Source organism: Malaclemys terrapin, chromosome 1 (assembly GCF_027887155.1).
Source record: "Malaclemys terrapin pileata isolate rMalTer1 chromosome 1, rMalTer1.hap1, whole genome shotgun sequence".
Lineage (NCBI taxonomy): Eukaryota > Metazoa > Chordata > Testudines > Emydidae > Malaclemys > Malaclemys terrapin.
Genome location: NC_071505.1, coordinates 57,655,190 through 57,674,105, shown reverse-complemented (window position 1 = coordinate 57,674,105; position 18,916 = coordinate 57,655,190). Strand labels below are relative to the sequence as shown.

The window sequence follows — 18,916 nt, the reverse complement described above, 5'->3', positions numbered from 1 at the left end:
TCTTAGCTTTTTTGACAGCCTCTGCATGTTGAGCAGATGTTTTCAGAGAACTATCCACGATGATTCCAACATCTCTTTTTTGAGTGGTAACAGCTAATTTAGACCCTGTCATTTTGTATGTATGGCTGGGATAATGCTTTCCAATGTGCATTACTTTGCATTTATCAACACTGAATTTCATCTGCCATTTTCTTCTCCAGTCATCCAGTTTTGTGAGATTCTCTTTGTGACTCTTAGCAGTCTGCTTTGGACTTAACAATCTTGAGTGATTTTGTATCACCTGCAAACTTTGCCACCTCACTGTTTACCCCTTTTTCCAGATCATTTATGAATATGTTGAACAGAACTGGTCCCAATACAGATCCTTGAGGGACACTACTATTTACCTCTCTCCATTGTGAAAAATCACCATTTATTCCTACCTTTTATTTCCTATCTTTTAATCAGTTTCTGATCTATGACTGCTTACTTTGCTCAAGAGCCTTTGGTGAGGGACCTTATCTAAGGCTTTCTGAGAGTCCAAGTACACTATATCCACTGGATCACTCTTGTCCACTTATTTGTTGACACCAACAAAGAATTCTAATAGATTAGCAAGGCATGATTTCCCTTTACAAAAGCCATGTTGACTATTTCCCAATAAATCATGTTCATCTGCGTGTCTGAAAATTATGTTCTTTACTATAGTTTCAACCAATTTGCCTGGAACTGAAGATATAGGTTTTGAGCCTATAATTTCAGGATCACCTATGGAGCCTTTTAAAAAAAAAATAAGCATCACATTGGCCAGCTACCAGTCATCTGATTGAAGTGATGGGTTCCATACCACAGTCAGTAGTTCTGCAATTTCATATCTGAGTTCCTTCAAAACTCTTGGATAAATACCATCTGGTCCTAATGACTTATTACTATTTAATTTATCAATTTGTTCCAAAATCTCCTTTATTGACACCTCAATCTGGGACACTTCTTCAGATTTGTCACCTCTTTCTAAGGAGGCCACAGCTTTGGGGGATGACTCAGCAGTGCTGCCTTTAGGACAGTGGTTTTCAAACTGGGGTACATATACCAGGAGGGGTACATGAGCCCTTGTCAGGGGGCACGCAAGAAAAATCCTGTAATGGCAGACAATGCATTTTTATTTAGTACAGAGGTTTCCCAACTGTGGCGTGCACCCCCTTAGGGGGGCATGCAGGAAAGTATGGGGGGGTGAGCAGTGATGCCAGGCAGATTGGGCCAGCCCCGGGTGGCGGGGCTCGGGCCAGCCTCGTGCCCCCTTTGAGTTATAATTTTGGGTTGTGCCCCTCTCCCAACCCAGACAGGCTGGGTGGCCTCCTGAGGTGTCAAAGGCTGGAGGTTGCGGTCCCTCCCTCCAGGAGCCCCACTGCAGGGAGCAGGCCTGAGCCACCTGGCATCACGACACACACACACCCCCCTCCACCTTCCTCCATGCCCCCATAGGGGGATATGCCCCACAGTTTGAAAAACTTGAGAAGCTGTTGCTAAACAGAAGGCAGAAATCTGGGAGTGGCAGGTGACCCATGAGCCTCCCCTCTCCCCCAGGTCACCATTGCCTAGCTCAGATGGGGGTATGCAGTAAACTACATTATTTAGAAAAGGGTAAGCGACCTAAAAAGTTTGAAAACCACTGCTTTAGGTTGTCCCCAGATGTCCCCATTTTATCGGGACTGTCCCAATTGTTAGGGGCTTTGTCTTATATCGCCGGATTAGTTCCCCAGTAACCCCACCCCACTCTCCCGCTTTTTCACACTTGCTCTCTGGTCACCCTAGCTGCCTTGTTCAGCTACTGCCGCGGCTTCAATGAACTTATCCCCAGAGTCTGTTGAAGCCCCTGCCTGTGCCAGCGGGTAGGCTGAGAGGGGCTGGCGAGGAGATCAACCGTAAGGCAGGCAGCTGCCCTTTTCGTGTTTCCTCCTTGGTGCTTTGTGTACTGAAAGCCGCTGCCTCAGCGAGAGAGAAGCGCGCCCCAGCCCCGATCTCCAGCCCCCAGTCCAGCTAGCAGCAGCGGGGCTCCGGCTGACTCGGGGATTTTTACCGTCGTGACCACATGTACCCAGGGAACCAGAGGACCCCGGTCCCGGCGCATCTGCATCTAGCGAGACAGCAGGAGAGGAGGGAGCTGCGACGCCCCCCTCCGCGTGTGTCTATGCTAGCGCGGTGCTGCAATGCCTGCTCCCGGGACTAGTTTATTCAGGGGAGCCGTGGGCTGCAGGATCGGGCCGCTGTCCGTGTTTAAACTGCCCCATTCATTCCCTTTCCCAACACACCCTTAATGGGGGCACTAGCCTCAGCACTCATGTTCCAAGCCCATGTGGCCAGGAGCCACCCCACGCCCCACTCCGCCCCCAGGCTCGCTGGGCTCCACGCACTTGACAGACAGACACGTGCCTTCATCTGTTCAGGTGCAACTTCGCTTCGCACTGGGAACGTCCCCGGCTCTCCCCTGTGAAATCCCTGCCGGGAGCTCCGACTACTCCCGTCCCCTGACGCCTGTCCCCGCCCCGCTATACCACAGCCCCCATCGCGGCTCAAAGGAGGAGGAGCTGCCCCTCCTCCAGTGGAAACCAAGGGCCCGTTTCGCAGCTGTGCTACTGACTTCAGTGGGATCGGGCTCAGGATCGGGTCCGGGATGAGGGAGGCGGGGAAGGGAGAATAAAACCCCATCACCGCAGCAGCGCTGAACTCCTCGCTGCCACTTCAGCCACAGCCTCGTGGCTACCGCGACCACCCGCGTCCCTCTCCCCGACCTCTTCCCGGCCACTGGCTACCCGCGGTGGGGCAGCTCCCTCCCCCCGCTGCTCTAACCAATCCCGCTGCCGGGGGGCGGAGGCGGCGGCTGGCTCCGCATTTGTTTGTCCCTGCGGTGCAGATGAAGGCAGGCGCCCGCTGCGAAGCGAAGAGGGACTCGCTGTGCGGCCAGAGCGCCCGGCTCCCGTTACGGCTCCGCCAGTCCTCAAAGTTGGAGCAGGCTCGGGGCAAAGAGCATGCAGGGCTGGACGCCGCCGCAGAGCAAGGGCCAGCGCTCCCCACGCCTCCGGCTCCGCCCTGCCCCCTGCGATGAACGAGCGGCTGCTGCTCCTCCCCAGGAGGCTGCCTGGACCCCCAGGTAATCCGACTCCTACCCTGCCAAGTGCAGCCTCTGGCGGACCTCTCCAGATGCCCTTTGTGGCAGGGTAAATGGGAACTCTCGGGCCCTGGCCGTGCCCCGGCACCGGGCGGGTTCTGCGGGCAGAGGCATGAAGGCGACGGCAAAACCCGTCGATCCGGATGCATTGCTCCTGCTGGCCATGGCTGGAGTTAGCAGGCAGCCCCGGAGCAGCGCCTGGGGTCGCTCCCTCTTCAGGAGCACGCCCCAGAGCCGTGAGCCCGCCCGATAACAAGGAAGGCGCCCTTCCCTGCCAGCAAAGCCAGGGCTCTGAACGGAGGGGGGCAGAGGTGGGGAGATACAGAGAAAGGGGAGGAAAGAATCGGAGAGGAAGGGACAGAGACGCAAAAATGAGGAGAGATGAAGGGAAAGGAGGGGAGAGAGACCTTAGACTGTGGTAAATTTGAGCATCACTGCATAGTGAGAAAAATAGTCTTCCCTAAGGGAGGGGGAAAGATAGACAAGGAGAAAGAGGGGGTTCCCCCCGGGAGTGAAAAAGTTCAACATTAAGGATCTTCCTAAACCTAAACTGTGGTAATCACTCCTAACTCTTCAGTGAGGTTTAAAGCCACCACCTCTTTATATGCCATGGGGAATTTGTTAGTTTCATAAGAGATGTTAATTCTAAAACTTTGAGTATGTGCATGGGGGTAACCATTTTCTAAACCCCTCTACAGTAAATGATTTAAAATCCCCCCTAAAATAAATATTTAACTATGCTTTGACCTTTAAGTAACAGAAGTGACAGCTAACAAGGAAACTAAACAATGCTATTTTGAGAATCAGTAATCTATGCATTTTTCATATTGTGAGCTAAGCCTGTTACAGAGCAGGAGATCCTGTCAGTTCAAATCACCCCACTCAGTCCTGATACTGCCCCTTCCCCAGAGCATCTTTAGAGCTTGGTTACATAGTAAAGTTTAGCTGTAGGAGGATGTTAAGGAGACACCACATAAAAGAGCTCTGCAGTTTAAAAAAAAAAGTTAAAAACAGATGTTTGAATAATAAGTGAACATTTCCCCTAAAGTTTAGTTTAAATGATCAGAAAAGCCCGTGGAGACAGTGAGAATCCTAAACTGGCCTATATTTTGCAGAAAATGTCACTGCTTGGAGACTGACCGAAATCTGACACCACTACCAGTGGGCTGCAGTTTGCCATGGGGAAAGGCAGGTTTCCATTAATCTGATGATCTGCTTGGCAATTAAGGCCATAGTAGCAGGGTCTGTACTACAGAGAGCCTTGGGCATCAGCATTTTTTGCACCCATATAAACTGAGAAGAGCTGCAGAGATTGACTTCCTGTATATGATACTGCTAGTGTTTCTGTATCTAACCCAATCCAGGCTCTCTGGCACCCCCACCCTTTTGTTCACCCATCTCTCAGGCAGTTAGCTCATGTAAGCCAAATAAGCTATCTTTAGTAGAAAAAACATGTCTCGGGGAAACTCTCAGTCTTAAATGACACCCCAAGCACTATGCATACAGATGGAGAAAAGATGGCTTTACTTAGTCCCTTTGTGATGTGTTGCTATGCATGAGGTGGCACTCTGGGTAAGACTATTGGGCCAAATTCATCCCTAGTCTAATTCCAATGAGGTCTGTGAGGTGGCTGTCTCGATGGGTCAGATCTTCAGCCCCACTAAAGCCTCGTCTTCACTAAAACAGCATTTGTACCATGGAGTAACTAATGCATGTGAGCTATCCCTCTGTAAAAACACAGTGGAGACAAGGCACTTTAGTTTTGCTGCGAGGTAAACTGGTGCTCACCTCGCCAGCTACCTTGAGGTAGAACTAAACTGCTTTGTCTCCATTGTCTCACAGTGGGATAGCTCACACATGTTAGTTACCCAAGCTTTTTTTTTTTTTTAGCAGTGACAAAGCTTAAGTCTGCTTAGTGTCACTATTGCTACAGCTGACTCTCCGCCACCACATCTTGAGGGTCACAGCAGCTAGGTGCCAGCTTGAGGCTGCACTAGGAACCGAACCGGTCACCAAACTGACCCCAGGATCAGCTTGATGCAAAGGTGATGTAAAGCTATTTTTACCACCCCAATGGGTCCTGCAAGTGCAGCTCAATCCTGTTCAAGCGTGTAGCCCAGTAGGCCTTAGCCAACTGTAGTTCAGTAACAGTGTCCCCTCATCTCCCCATCACGTCACTCGTCCAGGTGCACACGATGCCTGGATAATCTAGCTCTGCTCTATCAAAGCTGCTGAGTGCAGCTGCTCACTGGAGATCTGAGTCAGTTAGTGTCTTTCCCACCCCAAAAGGTTAAATATTCCAAAACAGTCTTGTTTAAAAAAAAAATCCTAACATAATCAGTTTGAAAGAAACAAAAAAACAAAAAAATTTTACCTGCACTGCTCCATCAAAGGCAGAGCAAAAGCATGGAACTGGAAAAAACGGAGCTATGAGGTTCCTGGCAGAAACCCCAGAAGTTTCCCCATGACCAATATCCCCCATGAATGCAAGTGTATGTGACATTACACAGGGCTGGAGCCCTCCATAGAGAATGATCAATTTTCCAAGATTAATCAAAATATTTGGGGCTTGATTCCTCAAGAGGGCCAATGTGGAACCTTTGCAAAAACTGGGTCTTAAATATTTTTGTTCATCTAAATGGACTATTCCTAATTGATGGCTCTAACACTATGCACATGCAGGATCCCTAAATTTAGGATTTTAAAAGAATATTTGTACTTCATATAGGTAGGTTTATTTTAAAATAATACTTGTCTATTTTCAATAATCAAATCATTATACCTTGTGTGTGAGAAAAGGCTTGTTAAATTTAATCCAAAAAGTAATACAAGGAAGATGCTAATGTTATTACTTTTGCCTTCCCAGCAGCATTTCATTTCAGTTACTATTATGCTTAATTACTGGTACAGGTGGGATTAGATTGGGAGTCACACTCAGATGAGGTGCCAGGGGAGGGAGACTGGAACTAGGAACCAGTAAGGAAAGGGAACATGGGTGGGGGACAGAGGATGATTGGAGACCAGTGGTGGGGTGGGAGAGAGAGAGAGAGAGACAGATAAGGTGAGGAGCCAGGAGGGGTGGAACTGGGATGGGGTGGGCAAGGAGATTGGGGACAAGGGAATGGAACTGGGAATGGTGGGCAAGAAGAACAGAACTGGGAGCAGGAGGGGAGGAAAGACTGGGACTGGCACAGGCAACTTGAATTCTGGCATTTTCTAACTTTTGAGTGCTTAACTCTGCAAACATAATAATGGCCCTCACATTTAATTTTTGTGTGTGTAATTATTTATTTAGAATTACAGTAATGCTAAACATTCCAGTCATAATTAGAGCCCCATTGTGCTAGGTGCTGGACAAATACATAGGAAGATGCAATACCTGCCCCAAAGAGCTTATAATCAAATTTAATATTTAAGACTAGATATACAAATCTTCAAAAGCACCTAAATGACTTCACAGCCTATTGATTTTAAATTTGATTTTGAAAAATAGGACTTGCCTCCTAAGTTACTTAGGTGCTTTTGAAAATTTTATCCTGAATCTTCATTTATTTATATCAGTTTTCAAAAAGAAGGAAAAAAAACACTAGAAAACTTGGTTTCCTGACCAGTTAAAATTACGAAGTTCTAACATGGTTCCTTATCCTGTCACTAACAAAACACAAGCACTTACAAGCAAGGAAATGAGCAATATTATTGTTTGTACCATGCCCAAAGTTGCGCTCAGCTCTTCACACAACAGCTAGGTAGACACAATCCCCCTGCCTAGATTTTTCAATCTAGGATTTATTATTATTACTTGTACTGTGGTTAGCACCTTGGGACCCCAGTCACAGATCAAAGCCCTACTGTATTGGGCACTGTACAAATACATAACAACATGTATTTGTACATAACATGTAACCTGCCCTGAAGAGGTTACAGTCAAAGTATAAAACGAGACAACAGGTGAATGCAGCAAACAGATGGGGAGCATATGGAGACAATCCAACAATTCTGGCAAACATTTAAAGCAGCAGCTATAGCATGCCAGCTGCCTACTTATTTGTCTAGACAATCATGTTTTAAGGAGGGAGAATACAGATGAGGTGAAGAGAAGTTTGAGATGATATGTGGCAGCTCACTTTCTGCACACAATTAGTGAACAAACATTTACGTTTAATTTTAAATAATTCACTTCTTTGTGGTAAAAGTGAGTTTTTAAGGAGGACTTGAGTGAGCCAAGAGAGGTGGTGTGCAAATTGGAGAGATTTTTCTAGGCATGGGAGGAAGCAGAGAAGAAGACATGGAGACATTCATATGAGGACATAAAGTGGTGTCAAGGTTTGTGCCATTAACTAGTTGAGGACATCTTAAATCTTACACTGATGACATACATGGCCTGATCTTCAGAGGTGCTGAGCACCCATTACCTCTAAAAACCAGACCAAAAATCTAAGACTGGGCCAGATCCCCAGCCACTGTAAATAGCTCCATTGAAATCAAAGGGACTGTTCGTGCCACCTGAGAATCTGGCCCATAATTCCTATCAAGTATACAGAAATGTGTATTTCATCAAGACACAGCCACCTTATCTCTATAAATACTATAATTTTAAATCAATAAACTCAAATATAAACACGACACTTAATACCACATATTGTTATCCTCTAATGCAAGTCCACATGCATTCTTCATTTTTTACCATCAATCATATTTTGTTAAATGTTTCCTACTAAATTACATATCCAACTTTATTGTGAAGCAGTTATGTGTACATAAATATTCTATTGTCAATGACAAATATTAGCTATAATATTTCCCACGTAGCAATATCCCTTATAAAATATCTTAGCACTGAAATTAAAATTGTCTGGTGAAATGGCAGTGGATAGGGATGGAAGCATACATAGAAGCCTATGTATCTTATTGTTCACCCTTCCAAAACAGAATTAATTGCACCCAATTTAGAATATCTTAGGGATTCCAGTTATAGTTCAGATGGGAATTATTTTTAAATTCTCCAGTAGTATTCTCCAATGGTATTATACTAAAAAAACCCACTATGTGAAAAGAGTGTTAAGACTGCAAAGGTTGCAAAACCAACCACTGAAAAGTTAGGAAATGCAATCCATTGCAGCCTTACGGTCTTTAATTACATGATCACATACTATTTTTCTGCGGCATCCCTGATTTCTATGATGCACATTATGGATGGTGCTCACTGAATGAGCAGCTGCTGAATATTTCTTTTTATCCTCGTCATTCAATGTGTGGCCTCATGCATTATTTATTCCACCATCCAAACCCTGTACTAAATACAAAATCATGTATTTCCTCATGGGCTTTTGTATGGTGCTCTGGTTATGGTATCATAGTTCTTTACGAAGACTGGTGAATTGATCTTCACAACACTCCTCTGAGGTGAGGGTTGTATTATCGTCTCCATTTTACATATAGGGGACTGAGGTAGTGTCAAAAGTGTCCACTGATGTTGGGTGTCCAATTTGAGAAACATGAGGCCTGGTTTTTCAGAGTACTCAGTATTCTGTAGTAGTTTATATGTCTAGAGCAGAGCTGCCATTGACCTCAGTGCAGTTCTTAGTACTCAGCACTCCTGCAAATCAGACCCCATCTTGGTATCCAGAAAATGAGGAACACATAGTAGTCACCTATACAAATTTCAGTTTACATAACTTGCCTGACATCATTGGTACTCTCTGGCAGAGACAAGGATGCAGCAATTTTCCAGGACAACATTTAAGTGCCTTAACAATGAGGCCTTCTTTTCTCTTCCTGCCGTCCCATGCCTCATTCACTACACACCTGCCACTTCGGCAACAAAGGAGGCAGGGCTCCTGCAGACAACAGCCTCCTGCCCTGCACAACCCTGATTCACTCACTCCATCTCGTGTAAGGTGGGGGTCTTGTGAAAAAAAAAGTAGGATGTGATCATGTGATTAAACACTGTATCATAATGCATATGCACAAAGTGGCTAAATTAAGATTGCACAGGCAATGTTACTTCTGGCACTTCCTAGCTTTTAAGGGCTTGACTTGTGTCCCCTGCTCCTGCCCATGTTTCCTCCCACTCCTAACCTCTTTCTCCCTCCCTGCCATGGCTCCTCGCTCTGCTCCAAACCTTATCCCTTTCACTATTCCTATTATTCCCTTCCATCTTCTGCCCCTCCTCCCACTCCTGTTTCTAACCCTCCCACCCCATCAGGTTCCTATCCCTCTGCCCCCTGAGCTTCTGTCCCCCTCTTTTTTCCCCCTCCTCCCCCCCACTTCCTTATCCCTCAGCCTTCAAGTCAGGCAGCTTCCTCCTTTGCCTCCATGCTGCCGGGGTGCCAGAAGGGGGAACACTGAGAGCACAGGAGGGACAGTCTCTCTGCTCTCAGTTCTTGTGGCCTGCAGCAGCAGTTGCTCAGATCCTGCTGCCAGAGATGGAGTTGTTCTGTGGGGACAGTGTACAGGCAGTCCAGTTCCTAGCTGTGAGAGGAAGCAGTATGCTCAATGCAGGTGGAATCTTGGAATAATTTAGCTGCTAACCTCTACACATATCTACTGAGCATGTGCAAACAGACTTTTTTTCAGGGGTTACAATATGGCCAAATTTGGGTGTGTTTTCGTGGAGATGGCATAAGGCACATTCCTGGCAGTAGGGTGACCTCCCTGCTAAATTTCAAGTTTCTGCTCCAAAGCATGGAGGCTCTAAAACATCACAATAAAATATCAGTCAGGTTTTTTTAACAAGAGCAAAACATCTTATTTTTCTCCTAACCAAATTCTGAGAAACAGCTGAACCATTTTAGCTGAAACTCAAAAAAATACAACCTGAGGCAGATACCTCACATTGAACACTTCAGCCTGAAAGGTTAGTGTGGCAAACAGAAAATAGGTTCTTATAATGGAAAGTACTAGGCATTCTTAACTAAAAGTGTTGCTCCCTGCACTGTGTGTAGTAATTTATTAAAACAACAACAAATGGAATTCTCTTGACATTTAAAACTAAATAGTGAATTAGAACATTATTGGTTTGGACGTGGGTAACATTTCCTGATTGGGAAGAAACACCCATCAAAAACTGCTCCCCACTAGAGAAAAGAAGAGCACTGGTGTGGAGCAAGCCATTTATTTTTCTTGCATCAGAAGCTGCATCCCTGGACCAGGACTGGGAACATGGATGACAGTGAAATCCTTCAGAAATTGCATACTTACCTTGCCATTTCTTATAATATTCTCTCTCAACTGTCAGAAATTGCACGTACTGAGCTAGGAGGCTGAGAACAGGTAGTATTTTTTGAAGGGAGAGCAAAAAATGATAGGTCTGTAATATGAGAATTTGCAGGTGGGTTCAAAATCTAATGGATGCAAAAAAAAAAAAAGTTGATAATCATGGCCTAGGAAATAATGGATATGAAAACTAAACGTGAAATGGAAGGGATTCAGTCACTAAAAATGCTGCATTTGTTCAGAAGGTCTGCATAGGAAACCAAATGGGGTGTGAACATTATGTGTTAACATTCTGTACTTCTGTATTCCTCTTTTAACAGAGATTAGTGCAAGGCTAACTACATGTATAATCTGTGGCAAGGAGAACTGGGAGACGGCTAAGAGAGAGCCATAATGTCTTTAAGCTGCCAGACAATTTCTACTCGACTTGGTGTTCTTAAACTGAACGGCAAAGGACTGCTATGCCTTTTGGTCTTTACAATAAGTGTATGTGGCAGTGCCTCTGGCTTGTGTCCTACAGCCTGCATCTGTGCTAGTGACATTGTAAGCTGCACCAATAAGAACCTCTCTAGGGTGCCAGGAACTCTCTTCAAATTCATAAAAAGACTGGATCTGAGTTATAACAGAATTGCATTTTTGGAACCTGAATGGGTCCCAGTGCTTTTTGACAAATTGAATACTTTAATAATCAATCATAATAGTATTAGCAGTATTATCACTGGCAGCTTTTCCACAACTCCAAATTTAAAGTACCTAGACTTGTCATCCAACAACCTGAAGACACTGGGAAGCCCTTTATTTCAAGAGCTGAGAGTACTGGAAGTTCTCTTGCTTTACAACAATCAGATAACACAGATTGATTCTGCTGCCTTTGGAGGATTATACAAATTGCAGAAGCTGTACTTATGTTGTAACTCACTGTCACACTTCCCACTGGACTTGTATATTGGAAAACACAAACTTACAGAACTTGTATTATTAGACATTTCCTATAACCACATCCAGTCAGTACCCATTCAACGCATAAGTTTAGTGCCGGCCAAACAACTCAGTGGAATTTATCTTCATGGTAACCCATTTTACTGTGACTGTATTCTATACTCCATGCTAATTTATTGGTATCACAGACACTTCAACTCAGTTGTGGATTTCAAAAATGAGTATGCCTGTGTATTACGAGCTGATCCCAAAGGTTCCAATAAACTGCCTTTATTGCACGACAACTTTCTGAATTGCTCCGAAAGCACCATCAATGTGTCATTCCATGCCTTTGGGTTTATTCATGAGGCCCAAATTGGAGAAAGGCTGATTGTACACTGTGACAGCAAAATTAGTGATGCAGGAACATATTTCGTCTGGGTTAGCCCAGACAATAGATTACTGGAGCCAGATAAGGACACTGACAATTTTAAGGTGTTTCACAATGGGAGTCTAGAGATAATGGATCCCCAGCTGGAGGATTCTGGGCTGTATTCATGCATTGCAATAAATAAAAGAAGACTGTTAAATGAAACCATAGAGGTTAGAATTAATGTAAGCAATTTCACAGTGAACAGATCCCATGCTCATGAAGCATTTAACACTGCTTTCACCACCCTTGCTGCCTGTGTAGCCAGTATTGTTTTGGTACTGCTTTATCTCTATCTGACTCCATGTCCTTGTCAGTGTAAGACAAGAAGAAGAAAAAGGAAGCTGCCCCAAAGCAGTGCCCATTCATCCATCCTAAACTCCACTCCATCTCAGGATCCTCCAGCCGATGAGAAGAAATCCAGCAGTGGTAAGAGAGTGGTGTTCCTTGAGCCTGTGAATGAGCCAAAACAGGGGCAGAATGGGAAAGTGAGACTGTTTCCCAAAGAAACTGTCATAGCAGAGAGCATCTTGAAAACGACCCGAGCAAAATCTGACTCTGATTCCGTCAACTCAGTGTTCTCAGATACACCTTTCATGCCATCATCTTAGTTTGCTTTATAGTGTACAGTTAAATCTCTCAACTCCACCCTGCCTGTAGCAACCATCTGGAAAAAAATAATAAAATGTGGCAAAAAATTCAGCGTCAGTAGTCTTCAAGAACAGGTCCACCTACTCTTTCTGTGATTGGGATAACTAGCAAAGGGTATATCTTCACTGTAGAATTAACTCAGGCTCTAACCTGGGTGTTGCCCCAATCCCCCTCCTGTCTACACTCAAAAACCTCTCACCTGAGTCTAGTGGTGCCATCAGCCCAGGCTAGCTGGCTTGTCTGGGGCTGTAGGCTCAAGAGCAAGTGCTGCTTTCACTGAGGTTAGTAACCCACCCACTTTGCATTGAGGACTCAGGCTAAATCCCCACCCGAGTGCTGGTAGTCTATTAATGCCTTCCCACGATTCCCCTCAATGTGCAGAAGGGCTGGGAAAGAATCATATAAAGCAGCTCAGCTTACTGCAGCACACATGGGATATGCCCATGGCCATCCTAGTGACACACACAGGTGAGTGCACCACCAGTGAGGAAACAGGGTATGTCTACACTGCAGAAAAGCCCCCACGGCAGTGAGTCTCAGAGATCTGGTCAGCTGACTTGGGCTTGTGCTATGGGGCTAAAAATAACAGTGTACAAACAGTGTAGATGCTCCCACTAAAGCTGCAGCCTGGGCCCTAAGGCCCTCTCTCACCGGAATGTTGACCGGGGCTCCGAGACTCACTACCTCACTGCAGTGTAGATGTACCCAGTAACTCAGGCATGGCTTTGGAGGGTGGCTGCTCACACCTGGGCTAGGCTAACCAGGCGCTTCAGACCTGGGAGGGCATCATCCGAGTTAACTTTGCAGTGAGGACTTACCCAAAGTGTTAACGTGAAGGTGGGGGACACTTTGCTATGTGTTTTCTAGATATCAGTTGTGGGGAGAACATGTTTGCTGTAGATGATACTGTCTTTTCAATCTGTGTGCTTATAAGAATCAGTATCTTAAATATATGGAGCTGGGTGTAAATTTGAATATCAGGGAACAGAACTGCAGTCAGCATGCCTCCAAACAGCCCTTATCAAACCTCTTTCCATCCTCTAAGCATTCAGTTTGTGGAGGAATAAATGAAGTTACACAAGCCAGAATATTCCAGAGCGTTTGTATGTTACCTTAATCATTTTGTATAGTAAATGTTTATGGCCAGGCACAGAAAATCTGTTTACCTCTTACCATATGAAACATTTGACTAAATGGGGAGGGGGAAAATCCTCCTCACTTTTCTTATTAAATTAAATTAAATCCATGGAATTGCTCATGAAAGTAAGGTGAGCAGATTTGTCCAATCATGTATTGAATGTTTGGGATCCTGCATTCTTTACTCAAGCAGTTCAACACACTTTGAGTTCAGTAACAAAACTTCCATTGACATCAATGAGAGCAAGTCTGGGCCCAGTGTTTAGCGGAGGGTTTTTTCCCCTCCCTTTTTCTAATTTTGTGTTGCACTTTGCTTTGTCCTTTCAAAGGCACAAAATGTTAATGTTCTCGTAAAATTTGCTTTTAAAGATTGTCAGAGAATCAACTATAACATTTGGGCCCAATCCTCGGAGGGGCAGTATACCCTCAACTTACTGGGCACATCTACACTGCAATCATGGAGCATAACTGTAGCTTGTGTAGACATATCTGAGCTAGTTTTCCACATACGCTTCAGCATGGGTTAACTACATGAGTAATTACCCAGGGTCACGGCTCTGATACCAGAGCTAGCTAGATTAAAGCTAGCTTGGTTATGTCTACATGAGCTGCAATCATACTCTGGCATGGCAGTGTAGACACAGCGTTAGTCAGCAGCTCACAGGATAGGGCCCTTATTTTGAACCTTGTGTCTTTCCTAATGGTTGTTTCCAAAAACAATTTAGAGTTAATTACTAGGTAGCACACTGTATTGTAGTCCTTAAAATAATATTATAAAAACGTACACAGGGCTTTAACTATTTTCATTCTTTTCTAGTTTACTTACATTTCCATTGGGGTAGACTTTGCCACCCTTACTCACCCTGAGTAGTACCTAACTCTGAGAAGTCTCATTGAAATCAACAGGTCTCTTCAGAGTTAAGGTACTATACAATGTGAGTTTGATAGACCCTTGCCCACTGTATCTCCAAAGAGTACACTACATGGGAGAGAATTATCAAAGTTAGAGTCAAGGGGCTAAATTATGTAAGTGTTTGAACTTTGTTCCATTGATTCTAATTTTAATAATAATTTACTACTTCTGTGGCTTCCATGGAATGGCACCTGTTTACTCTAGACTGAATTTTGGCCTGTGATAGTCAAAAATATAACAACTAATTTGCTATGAAAAAAAATCAGGATGTATCTAGTTGTTTGACAGCCACCTATCTAGAAAACAAATTAAACCATGAAACAGTGTTGCTGTGATGTACACAATGTAGGAGGAAAAAAGGAGGAATTGGACAGCTGTTTGGAATCATTAGAATGTTTGCTTCCTTCAACACATGAAACCAAAATCAGATACATGATTATTTACATTCTTTTGTAGAGACTGAATAATGGGGATGTAGGTATAAAAGATCCAGTTTTTTACTTTGAACAACATATATTAAATAACTGCTCATATCTAAGATATAAGCCTTTTAGCGTCCTTTCCATATACATAGCTGTATTTTGTAATACTTTAGCTATATACTTTAAAACAAAATCAGTAGCCCTACATATACTATCTGTTAGTAAATAATTATGGGACCAATCTTGTTTCCACTGAAATCAACGGTAGATTTGTCATTGACCTTTATGAGAGGAAGATGTGCCCTTTAAGAATCTGTCTCTTGCTTGAGGATTTTTTGATTAGAAAGAAGATTGAAATAAGCCCCATGATTTGCCATATGTGCATGGACATATTCTGTACTGTACAAGAAGGCGCAAAGTGACTGAAACAGAGGATTGAATACAAAATGGTAAGACAGAAGGGGAAAGCCAGAGGTAAAGAGTATCTGATTTGTATGTATTTGGCCTATTTTTGTTAACTGAGTATTGCTAGAAAAGGCTGTACTTATTGGATATGGTGTTGCACATACAAATTGTACCTTAAAATATAGGTTTAATTTGCTTAGGTTACTAGCATGGGAGTGCGTGTGAATTTTTATAAAAGTGCTAATCGAGTCAAATCCAAAATAGATTGAAAAGCAAAACAGATTGCTACCACTGTCCATCCAAATAGCTGAATATCTAAAGCAATGTTTGACTGTGTGCGCTCACTTGCCTGTTCATAACACAATACTTGCACTTATACAATATGCTAAATTAACTATATGTACTTTAAAGCCATGTTTTAGTAAAGGGGAAACTGACCCTGCACCCTTACTCCTGGAGGGCTTATATCCCACTGCGGGGCATAAGAATTTGCAGAGTAAGACCCAAACTGTCAACCTGCTGTAACAGAGAGTGAATATAGTTCTAAGCATCAGATGTTTGTTGTAAATGTTAACTGTTCATATATTAGTGCCTGCTTTAAAATGCTCAGTTGTGTGATTATACATCTAAGAAACTGGATTAAGAATCTTTCCTAACAATGTAGCAATATTAACATTCTGGGTGAGGCCTATTATTTCCACATCTCACAACCTTGGAGTTAGTTAAATGGTTGCAGCTTTAATAGGAAGAAAAATTTTAAAGAAATCCTATCACTTCAATTTACTTTAATACTTACAATACAACAATAGTACCACACCTGCAAACCCTGCCTGCCTATCACAGATCATGAACTATCTATATAGTTGCTCCAATGCTCACTCAACACAACGAGCCACCCTGCATCTGAGGGGATCCAATATGCAATGGAGTATGTTCCCCTTGCATAAACAAGGAAACTATCCTCTTGTGTATACAAGTAAGTCCCAACGTACTATCTCTGGAGATAGCAAAATGCCCAGATTGAGGAGTTAGGATTATACCACACTAACGCCAATACCCCCAATCAAGTGATGAATAAGTTCCAGAGTTGTCCAGCTGAATCCATGACTGAATTGTCCATTAGCCGCAATCTCTCTTTTCCTAATATTGTATTAATATCGCCAACCACAATTAAAGAGCTAAATTATCACTTTGATGCACAGTGGACTTCCCATTGCCACAAAGGCTCCAGCCTGTGCACTACCTTTTGAAAGAGTACAGCATGAGCCACTCCCACACAGGCCACATGACCCCAAATGAGTCTAGCATTGCCTCTGGGAGCCTAGCAGCAGCAACAGCATTAGACTCCTATTGCCCTCCCTGTGGCCAGGGTACAAGCCTTGTGGGAAAGGCTTGTTTGTGCCCTCCTTTCACCCACACTCCCCTACAATTTGAACAGCTTAACAAGGCTTGGTCTAATCAAACCTTGAGCACGTAACTAACAATAAGTACATCTAGTTATTTCCCACCCCATACCTAGTCACAGCTCTGTTATTAACAAAGGCCCTAAACCAGCCAAGCTGAATGTTAAGAATGCATTTATGTGCTTTACTGAATTAGTCTTTTTAGGTTCTGATGCTACATCCACCACCGATCATTTTAGGACTTAGCCTTCCTCCAGCCTCCCAAAACAGAAACAGACATCCAAAGTGGGGAGAAAAAATCCACACAGTTTCATATTTTCTGACACTTACTGAGCAGGACGATGAAAACAAGGCAAACATCCCTCCCTTTAACCCCAGTCATGCACATTCTAATTAAAGGCCAGTAGAACAGGGAAACACTTCTGTGATACCTATGTAGCAATTGCCACCCAAGTATGGATTCTTTTAATCATTGCATTTTGAAGACTCCTAATGATAGCATTGCTGTACTGTAATCCCTAAGGCTCGTCTTAGGGCTATATTGTGGCATAGCTGCAATTTTGCACTGTGGCCAGTACAGACATACGGCATCCACCAATACACTCTGGAGGATGCAGAGAGGAAGCATGACTGCTCCGCTATCCCTTATGAGGGTGTAGAATGCACGTGCCTGTGTTGATAGCTAAAACCACTAGTCCCCTCTACACTCCCTTTGTACACCTCAGTGAAGTGGAATGGCTGCACTTGTAGCTGGCTCTTTGCCAGTTGGCTGGGAGAGATCTAGGTTGGCCCTAAGTATTTTCTGTGTAAAAACTGGCCTTACTGACGATAGAAAGTTATGTTGTTGCCAGATGTATGTAAAAGAGCAGGATGGGGTAACTAATTACTGTCTTAAATTTTAAAACTGCTGATATTTTCCAAGCTGTGTAAGTGGTAAGAGCTGGCATTAGTAAATGTCAGTTTCTAAGCAAGCAGAACATACACTTCATTTATAGGTGAACAGTTTAGACCACATAGAATTTTTTTCACCTTTCTGGTGAAAAATGATTGGATCATTTTATATATAGCTAAAGGGATTCTGAGTTCATGTATGAGTATCAGTTCATTTGTAAGATCTAGTTGACTGATTTTTTTTTCCCCTTCCACATTCCTAACATAAATATCTTTGGAAGGTGGGACTGACATGAAGGTATAAAAATGGTCCATCACAAAAATGGAATATAAACACTTCAAAGATTTGTTTCTGGAAATGTGAAATTAAATAGCATCCTGAAGTTTCTGGAAAGGTCTTATATTGTAAGCAAGATGATTATATTTTCCTGTCCTTATTTAATAGCTCTAATTTAAACAAATTATTATTATAACTGTAAATCCCTGTATTATATTTTCATGTGTGTGATATATAGTTTTTTTCTGTACAAACTTATTTTTTGTATTTCTTTGTAATTTACATTGACAGGAAATAAATATTTTCCCATTTAATCTTCCTGTTAGTCTTCACCTTTTAATGGATAAGACTTATAAATTCAGTTTGATTGCATGCAGCGGGGTTGTTACCAAACATCTTTGTAGCACTAAAAAGTTGGTTGCTGACTGAAACCTAGTCTACACACGAATTTGCACCTTTTTACTTAAAACTTACTTTTTACTTACTTTTACTACAAACCCCCAGGTGGACACTTATTGTGGTTTCAGAGTGGTTATTTCAGCTTAATTTAAACTTCTTTCTAAAAGTCACTTCTTAATTTGAACTGTTGCAACACTGTGTGTAGAAGAGCCCCGAGATGCAGTATGTTCCAGAAGACAATCCAGCAGCTCCCAAAAATCATTTCAGTAGAGAATGAGGGCTAGACTATGTTATTTAGGCCTTGTCTAGAATAGGAACAAGGGTGCTTTTTTTCATCCAATCAAGTTACTCAATCAAGCTAGTTTAACTTGACTGAAAACTCCACTTATCAACAGTGTAGACAATCACTGACTTCAGTGGAATTACTCCAGATTGGAACTAGTGTGCGAACACTAGTGAAAGTGTGCGTGTGTGTATGCACATGTACATGCTTGCATAGAGACAGCAGCAGGGCAGGGGGACAGGGGAGGTTGAGGGAAATGACTCCGGTCTCCATCCATAAGAGTTGGTTAATACCAGACCTTTACAGTTTTCCTGTTTCAGGGTTAATGGCCACCATTCTAAAGAATCTCTAGATGATAAATAGGAACAGACAAAAGACTAAATCCTCAGCAAAAATAAATGAATAAAATAACCTGCACAGACATTGT

General features: G+C 43.3%; 1 protein-coding gene across 1 annotated transcript; it reads left to right on the top strand.

Annotated features, from left to right (window-relative positions):
- The first annotated feature begins 2,647 nt into the window (after positions 1-2,647).
- AMIGO2 (adhesion molecule with Ig like domain 2) lies at positions 2,648-18,125 on the top strand. Its single transcript, XM_054025049.1, has 2 exons — positions 2,648-3,127; positions 10,681-18,125. The coding sequence occupies exon 2, from the start codon at positions 10,754-10,756 to the stop codon at positions 12,317-12,319; it is 1,566 nt and encodes a 521-aa protein (XP_053881024.1). The 5' UTR covers positions 2,648-3,127; positions 10,681-10,753; the 3' UTR covers positions 12,320-18,125.
- The last annotated feature ends 791 nt before the right edge of the window (positions 18,126-18,916 follow it).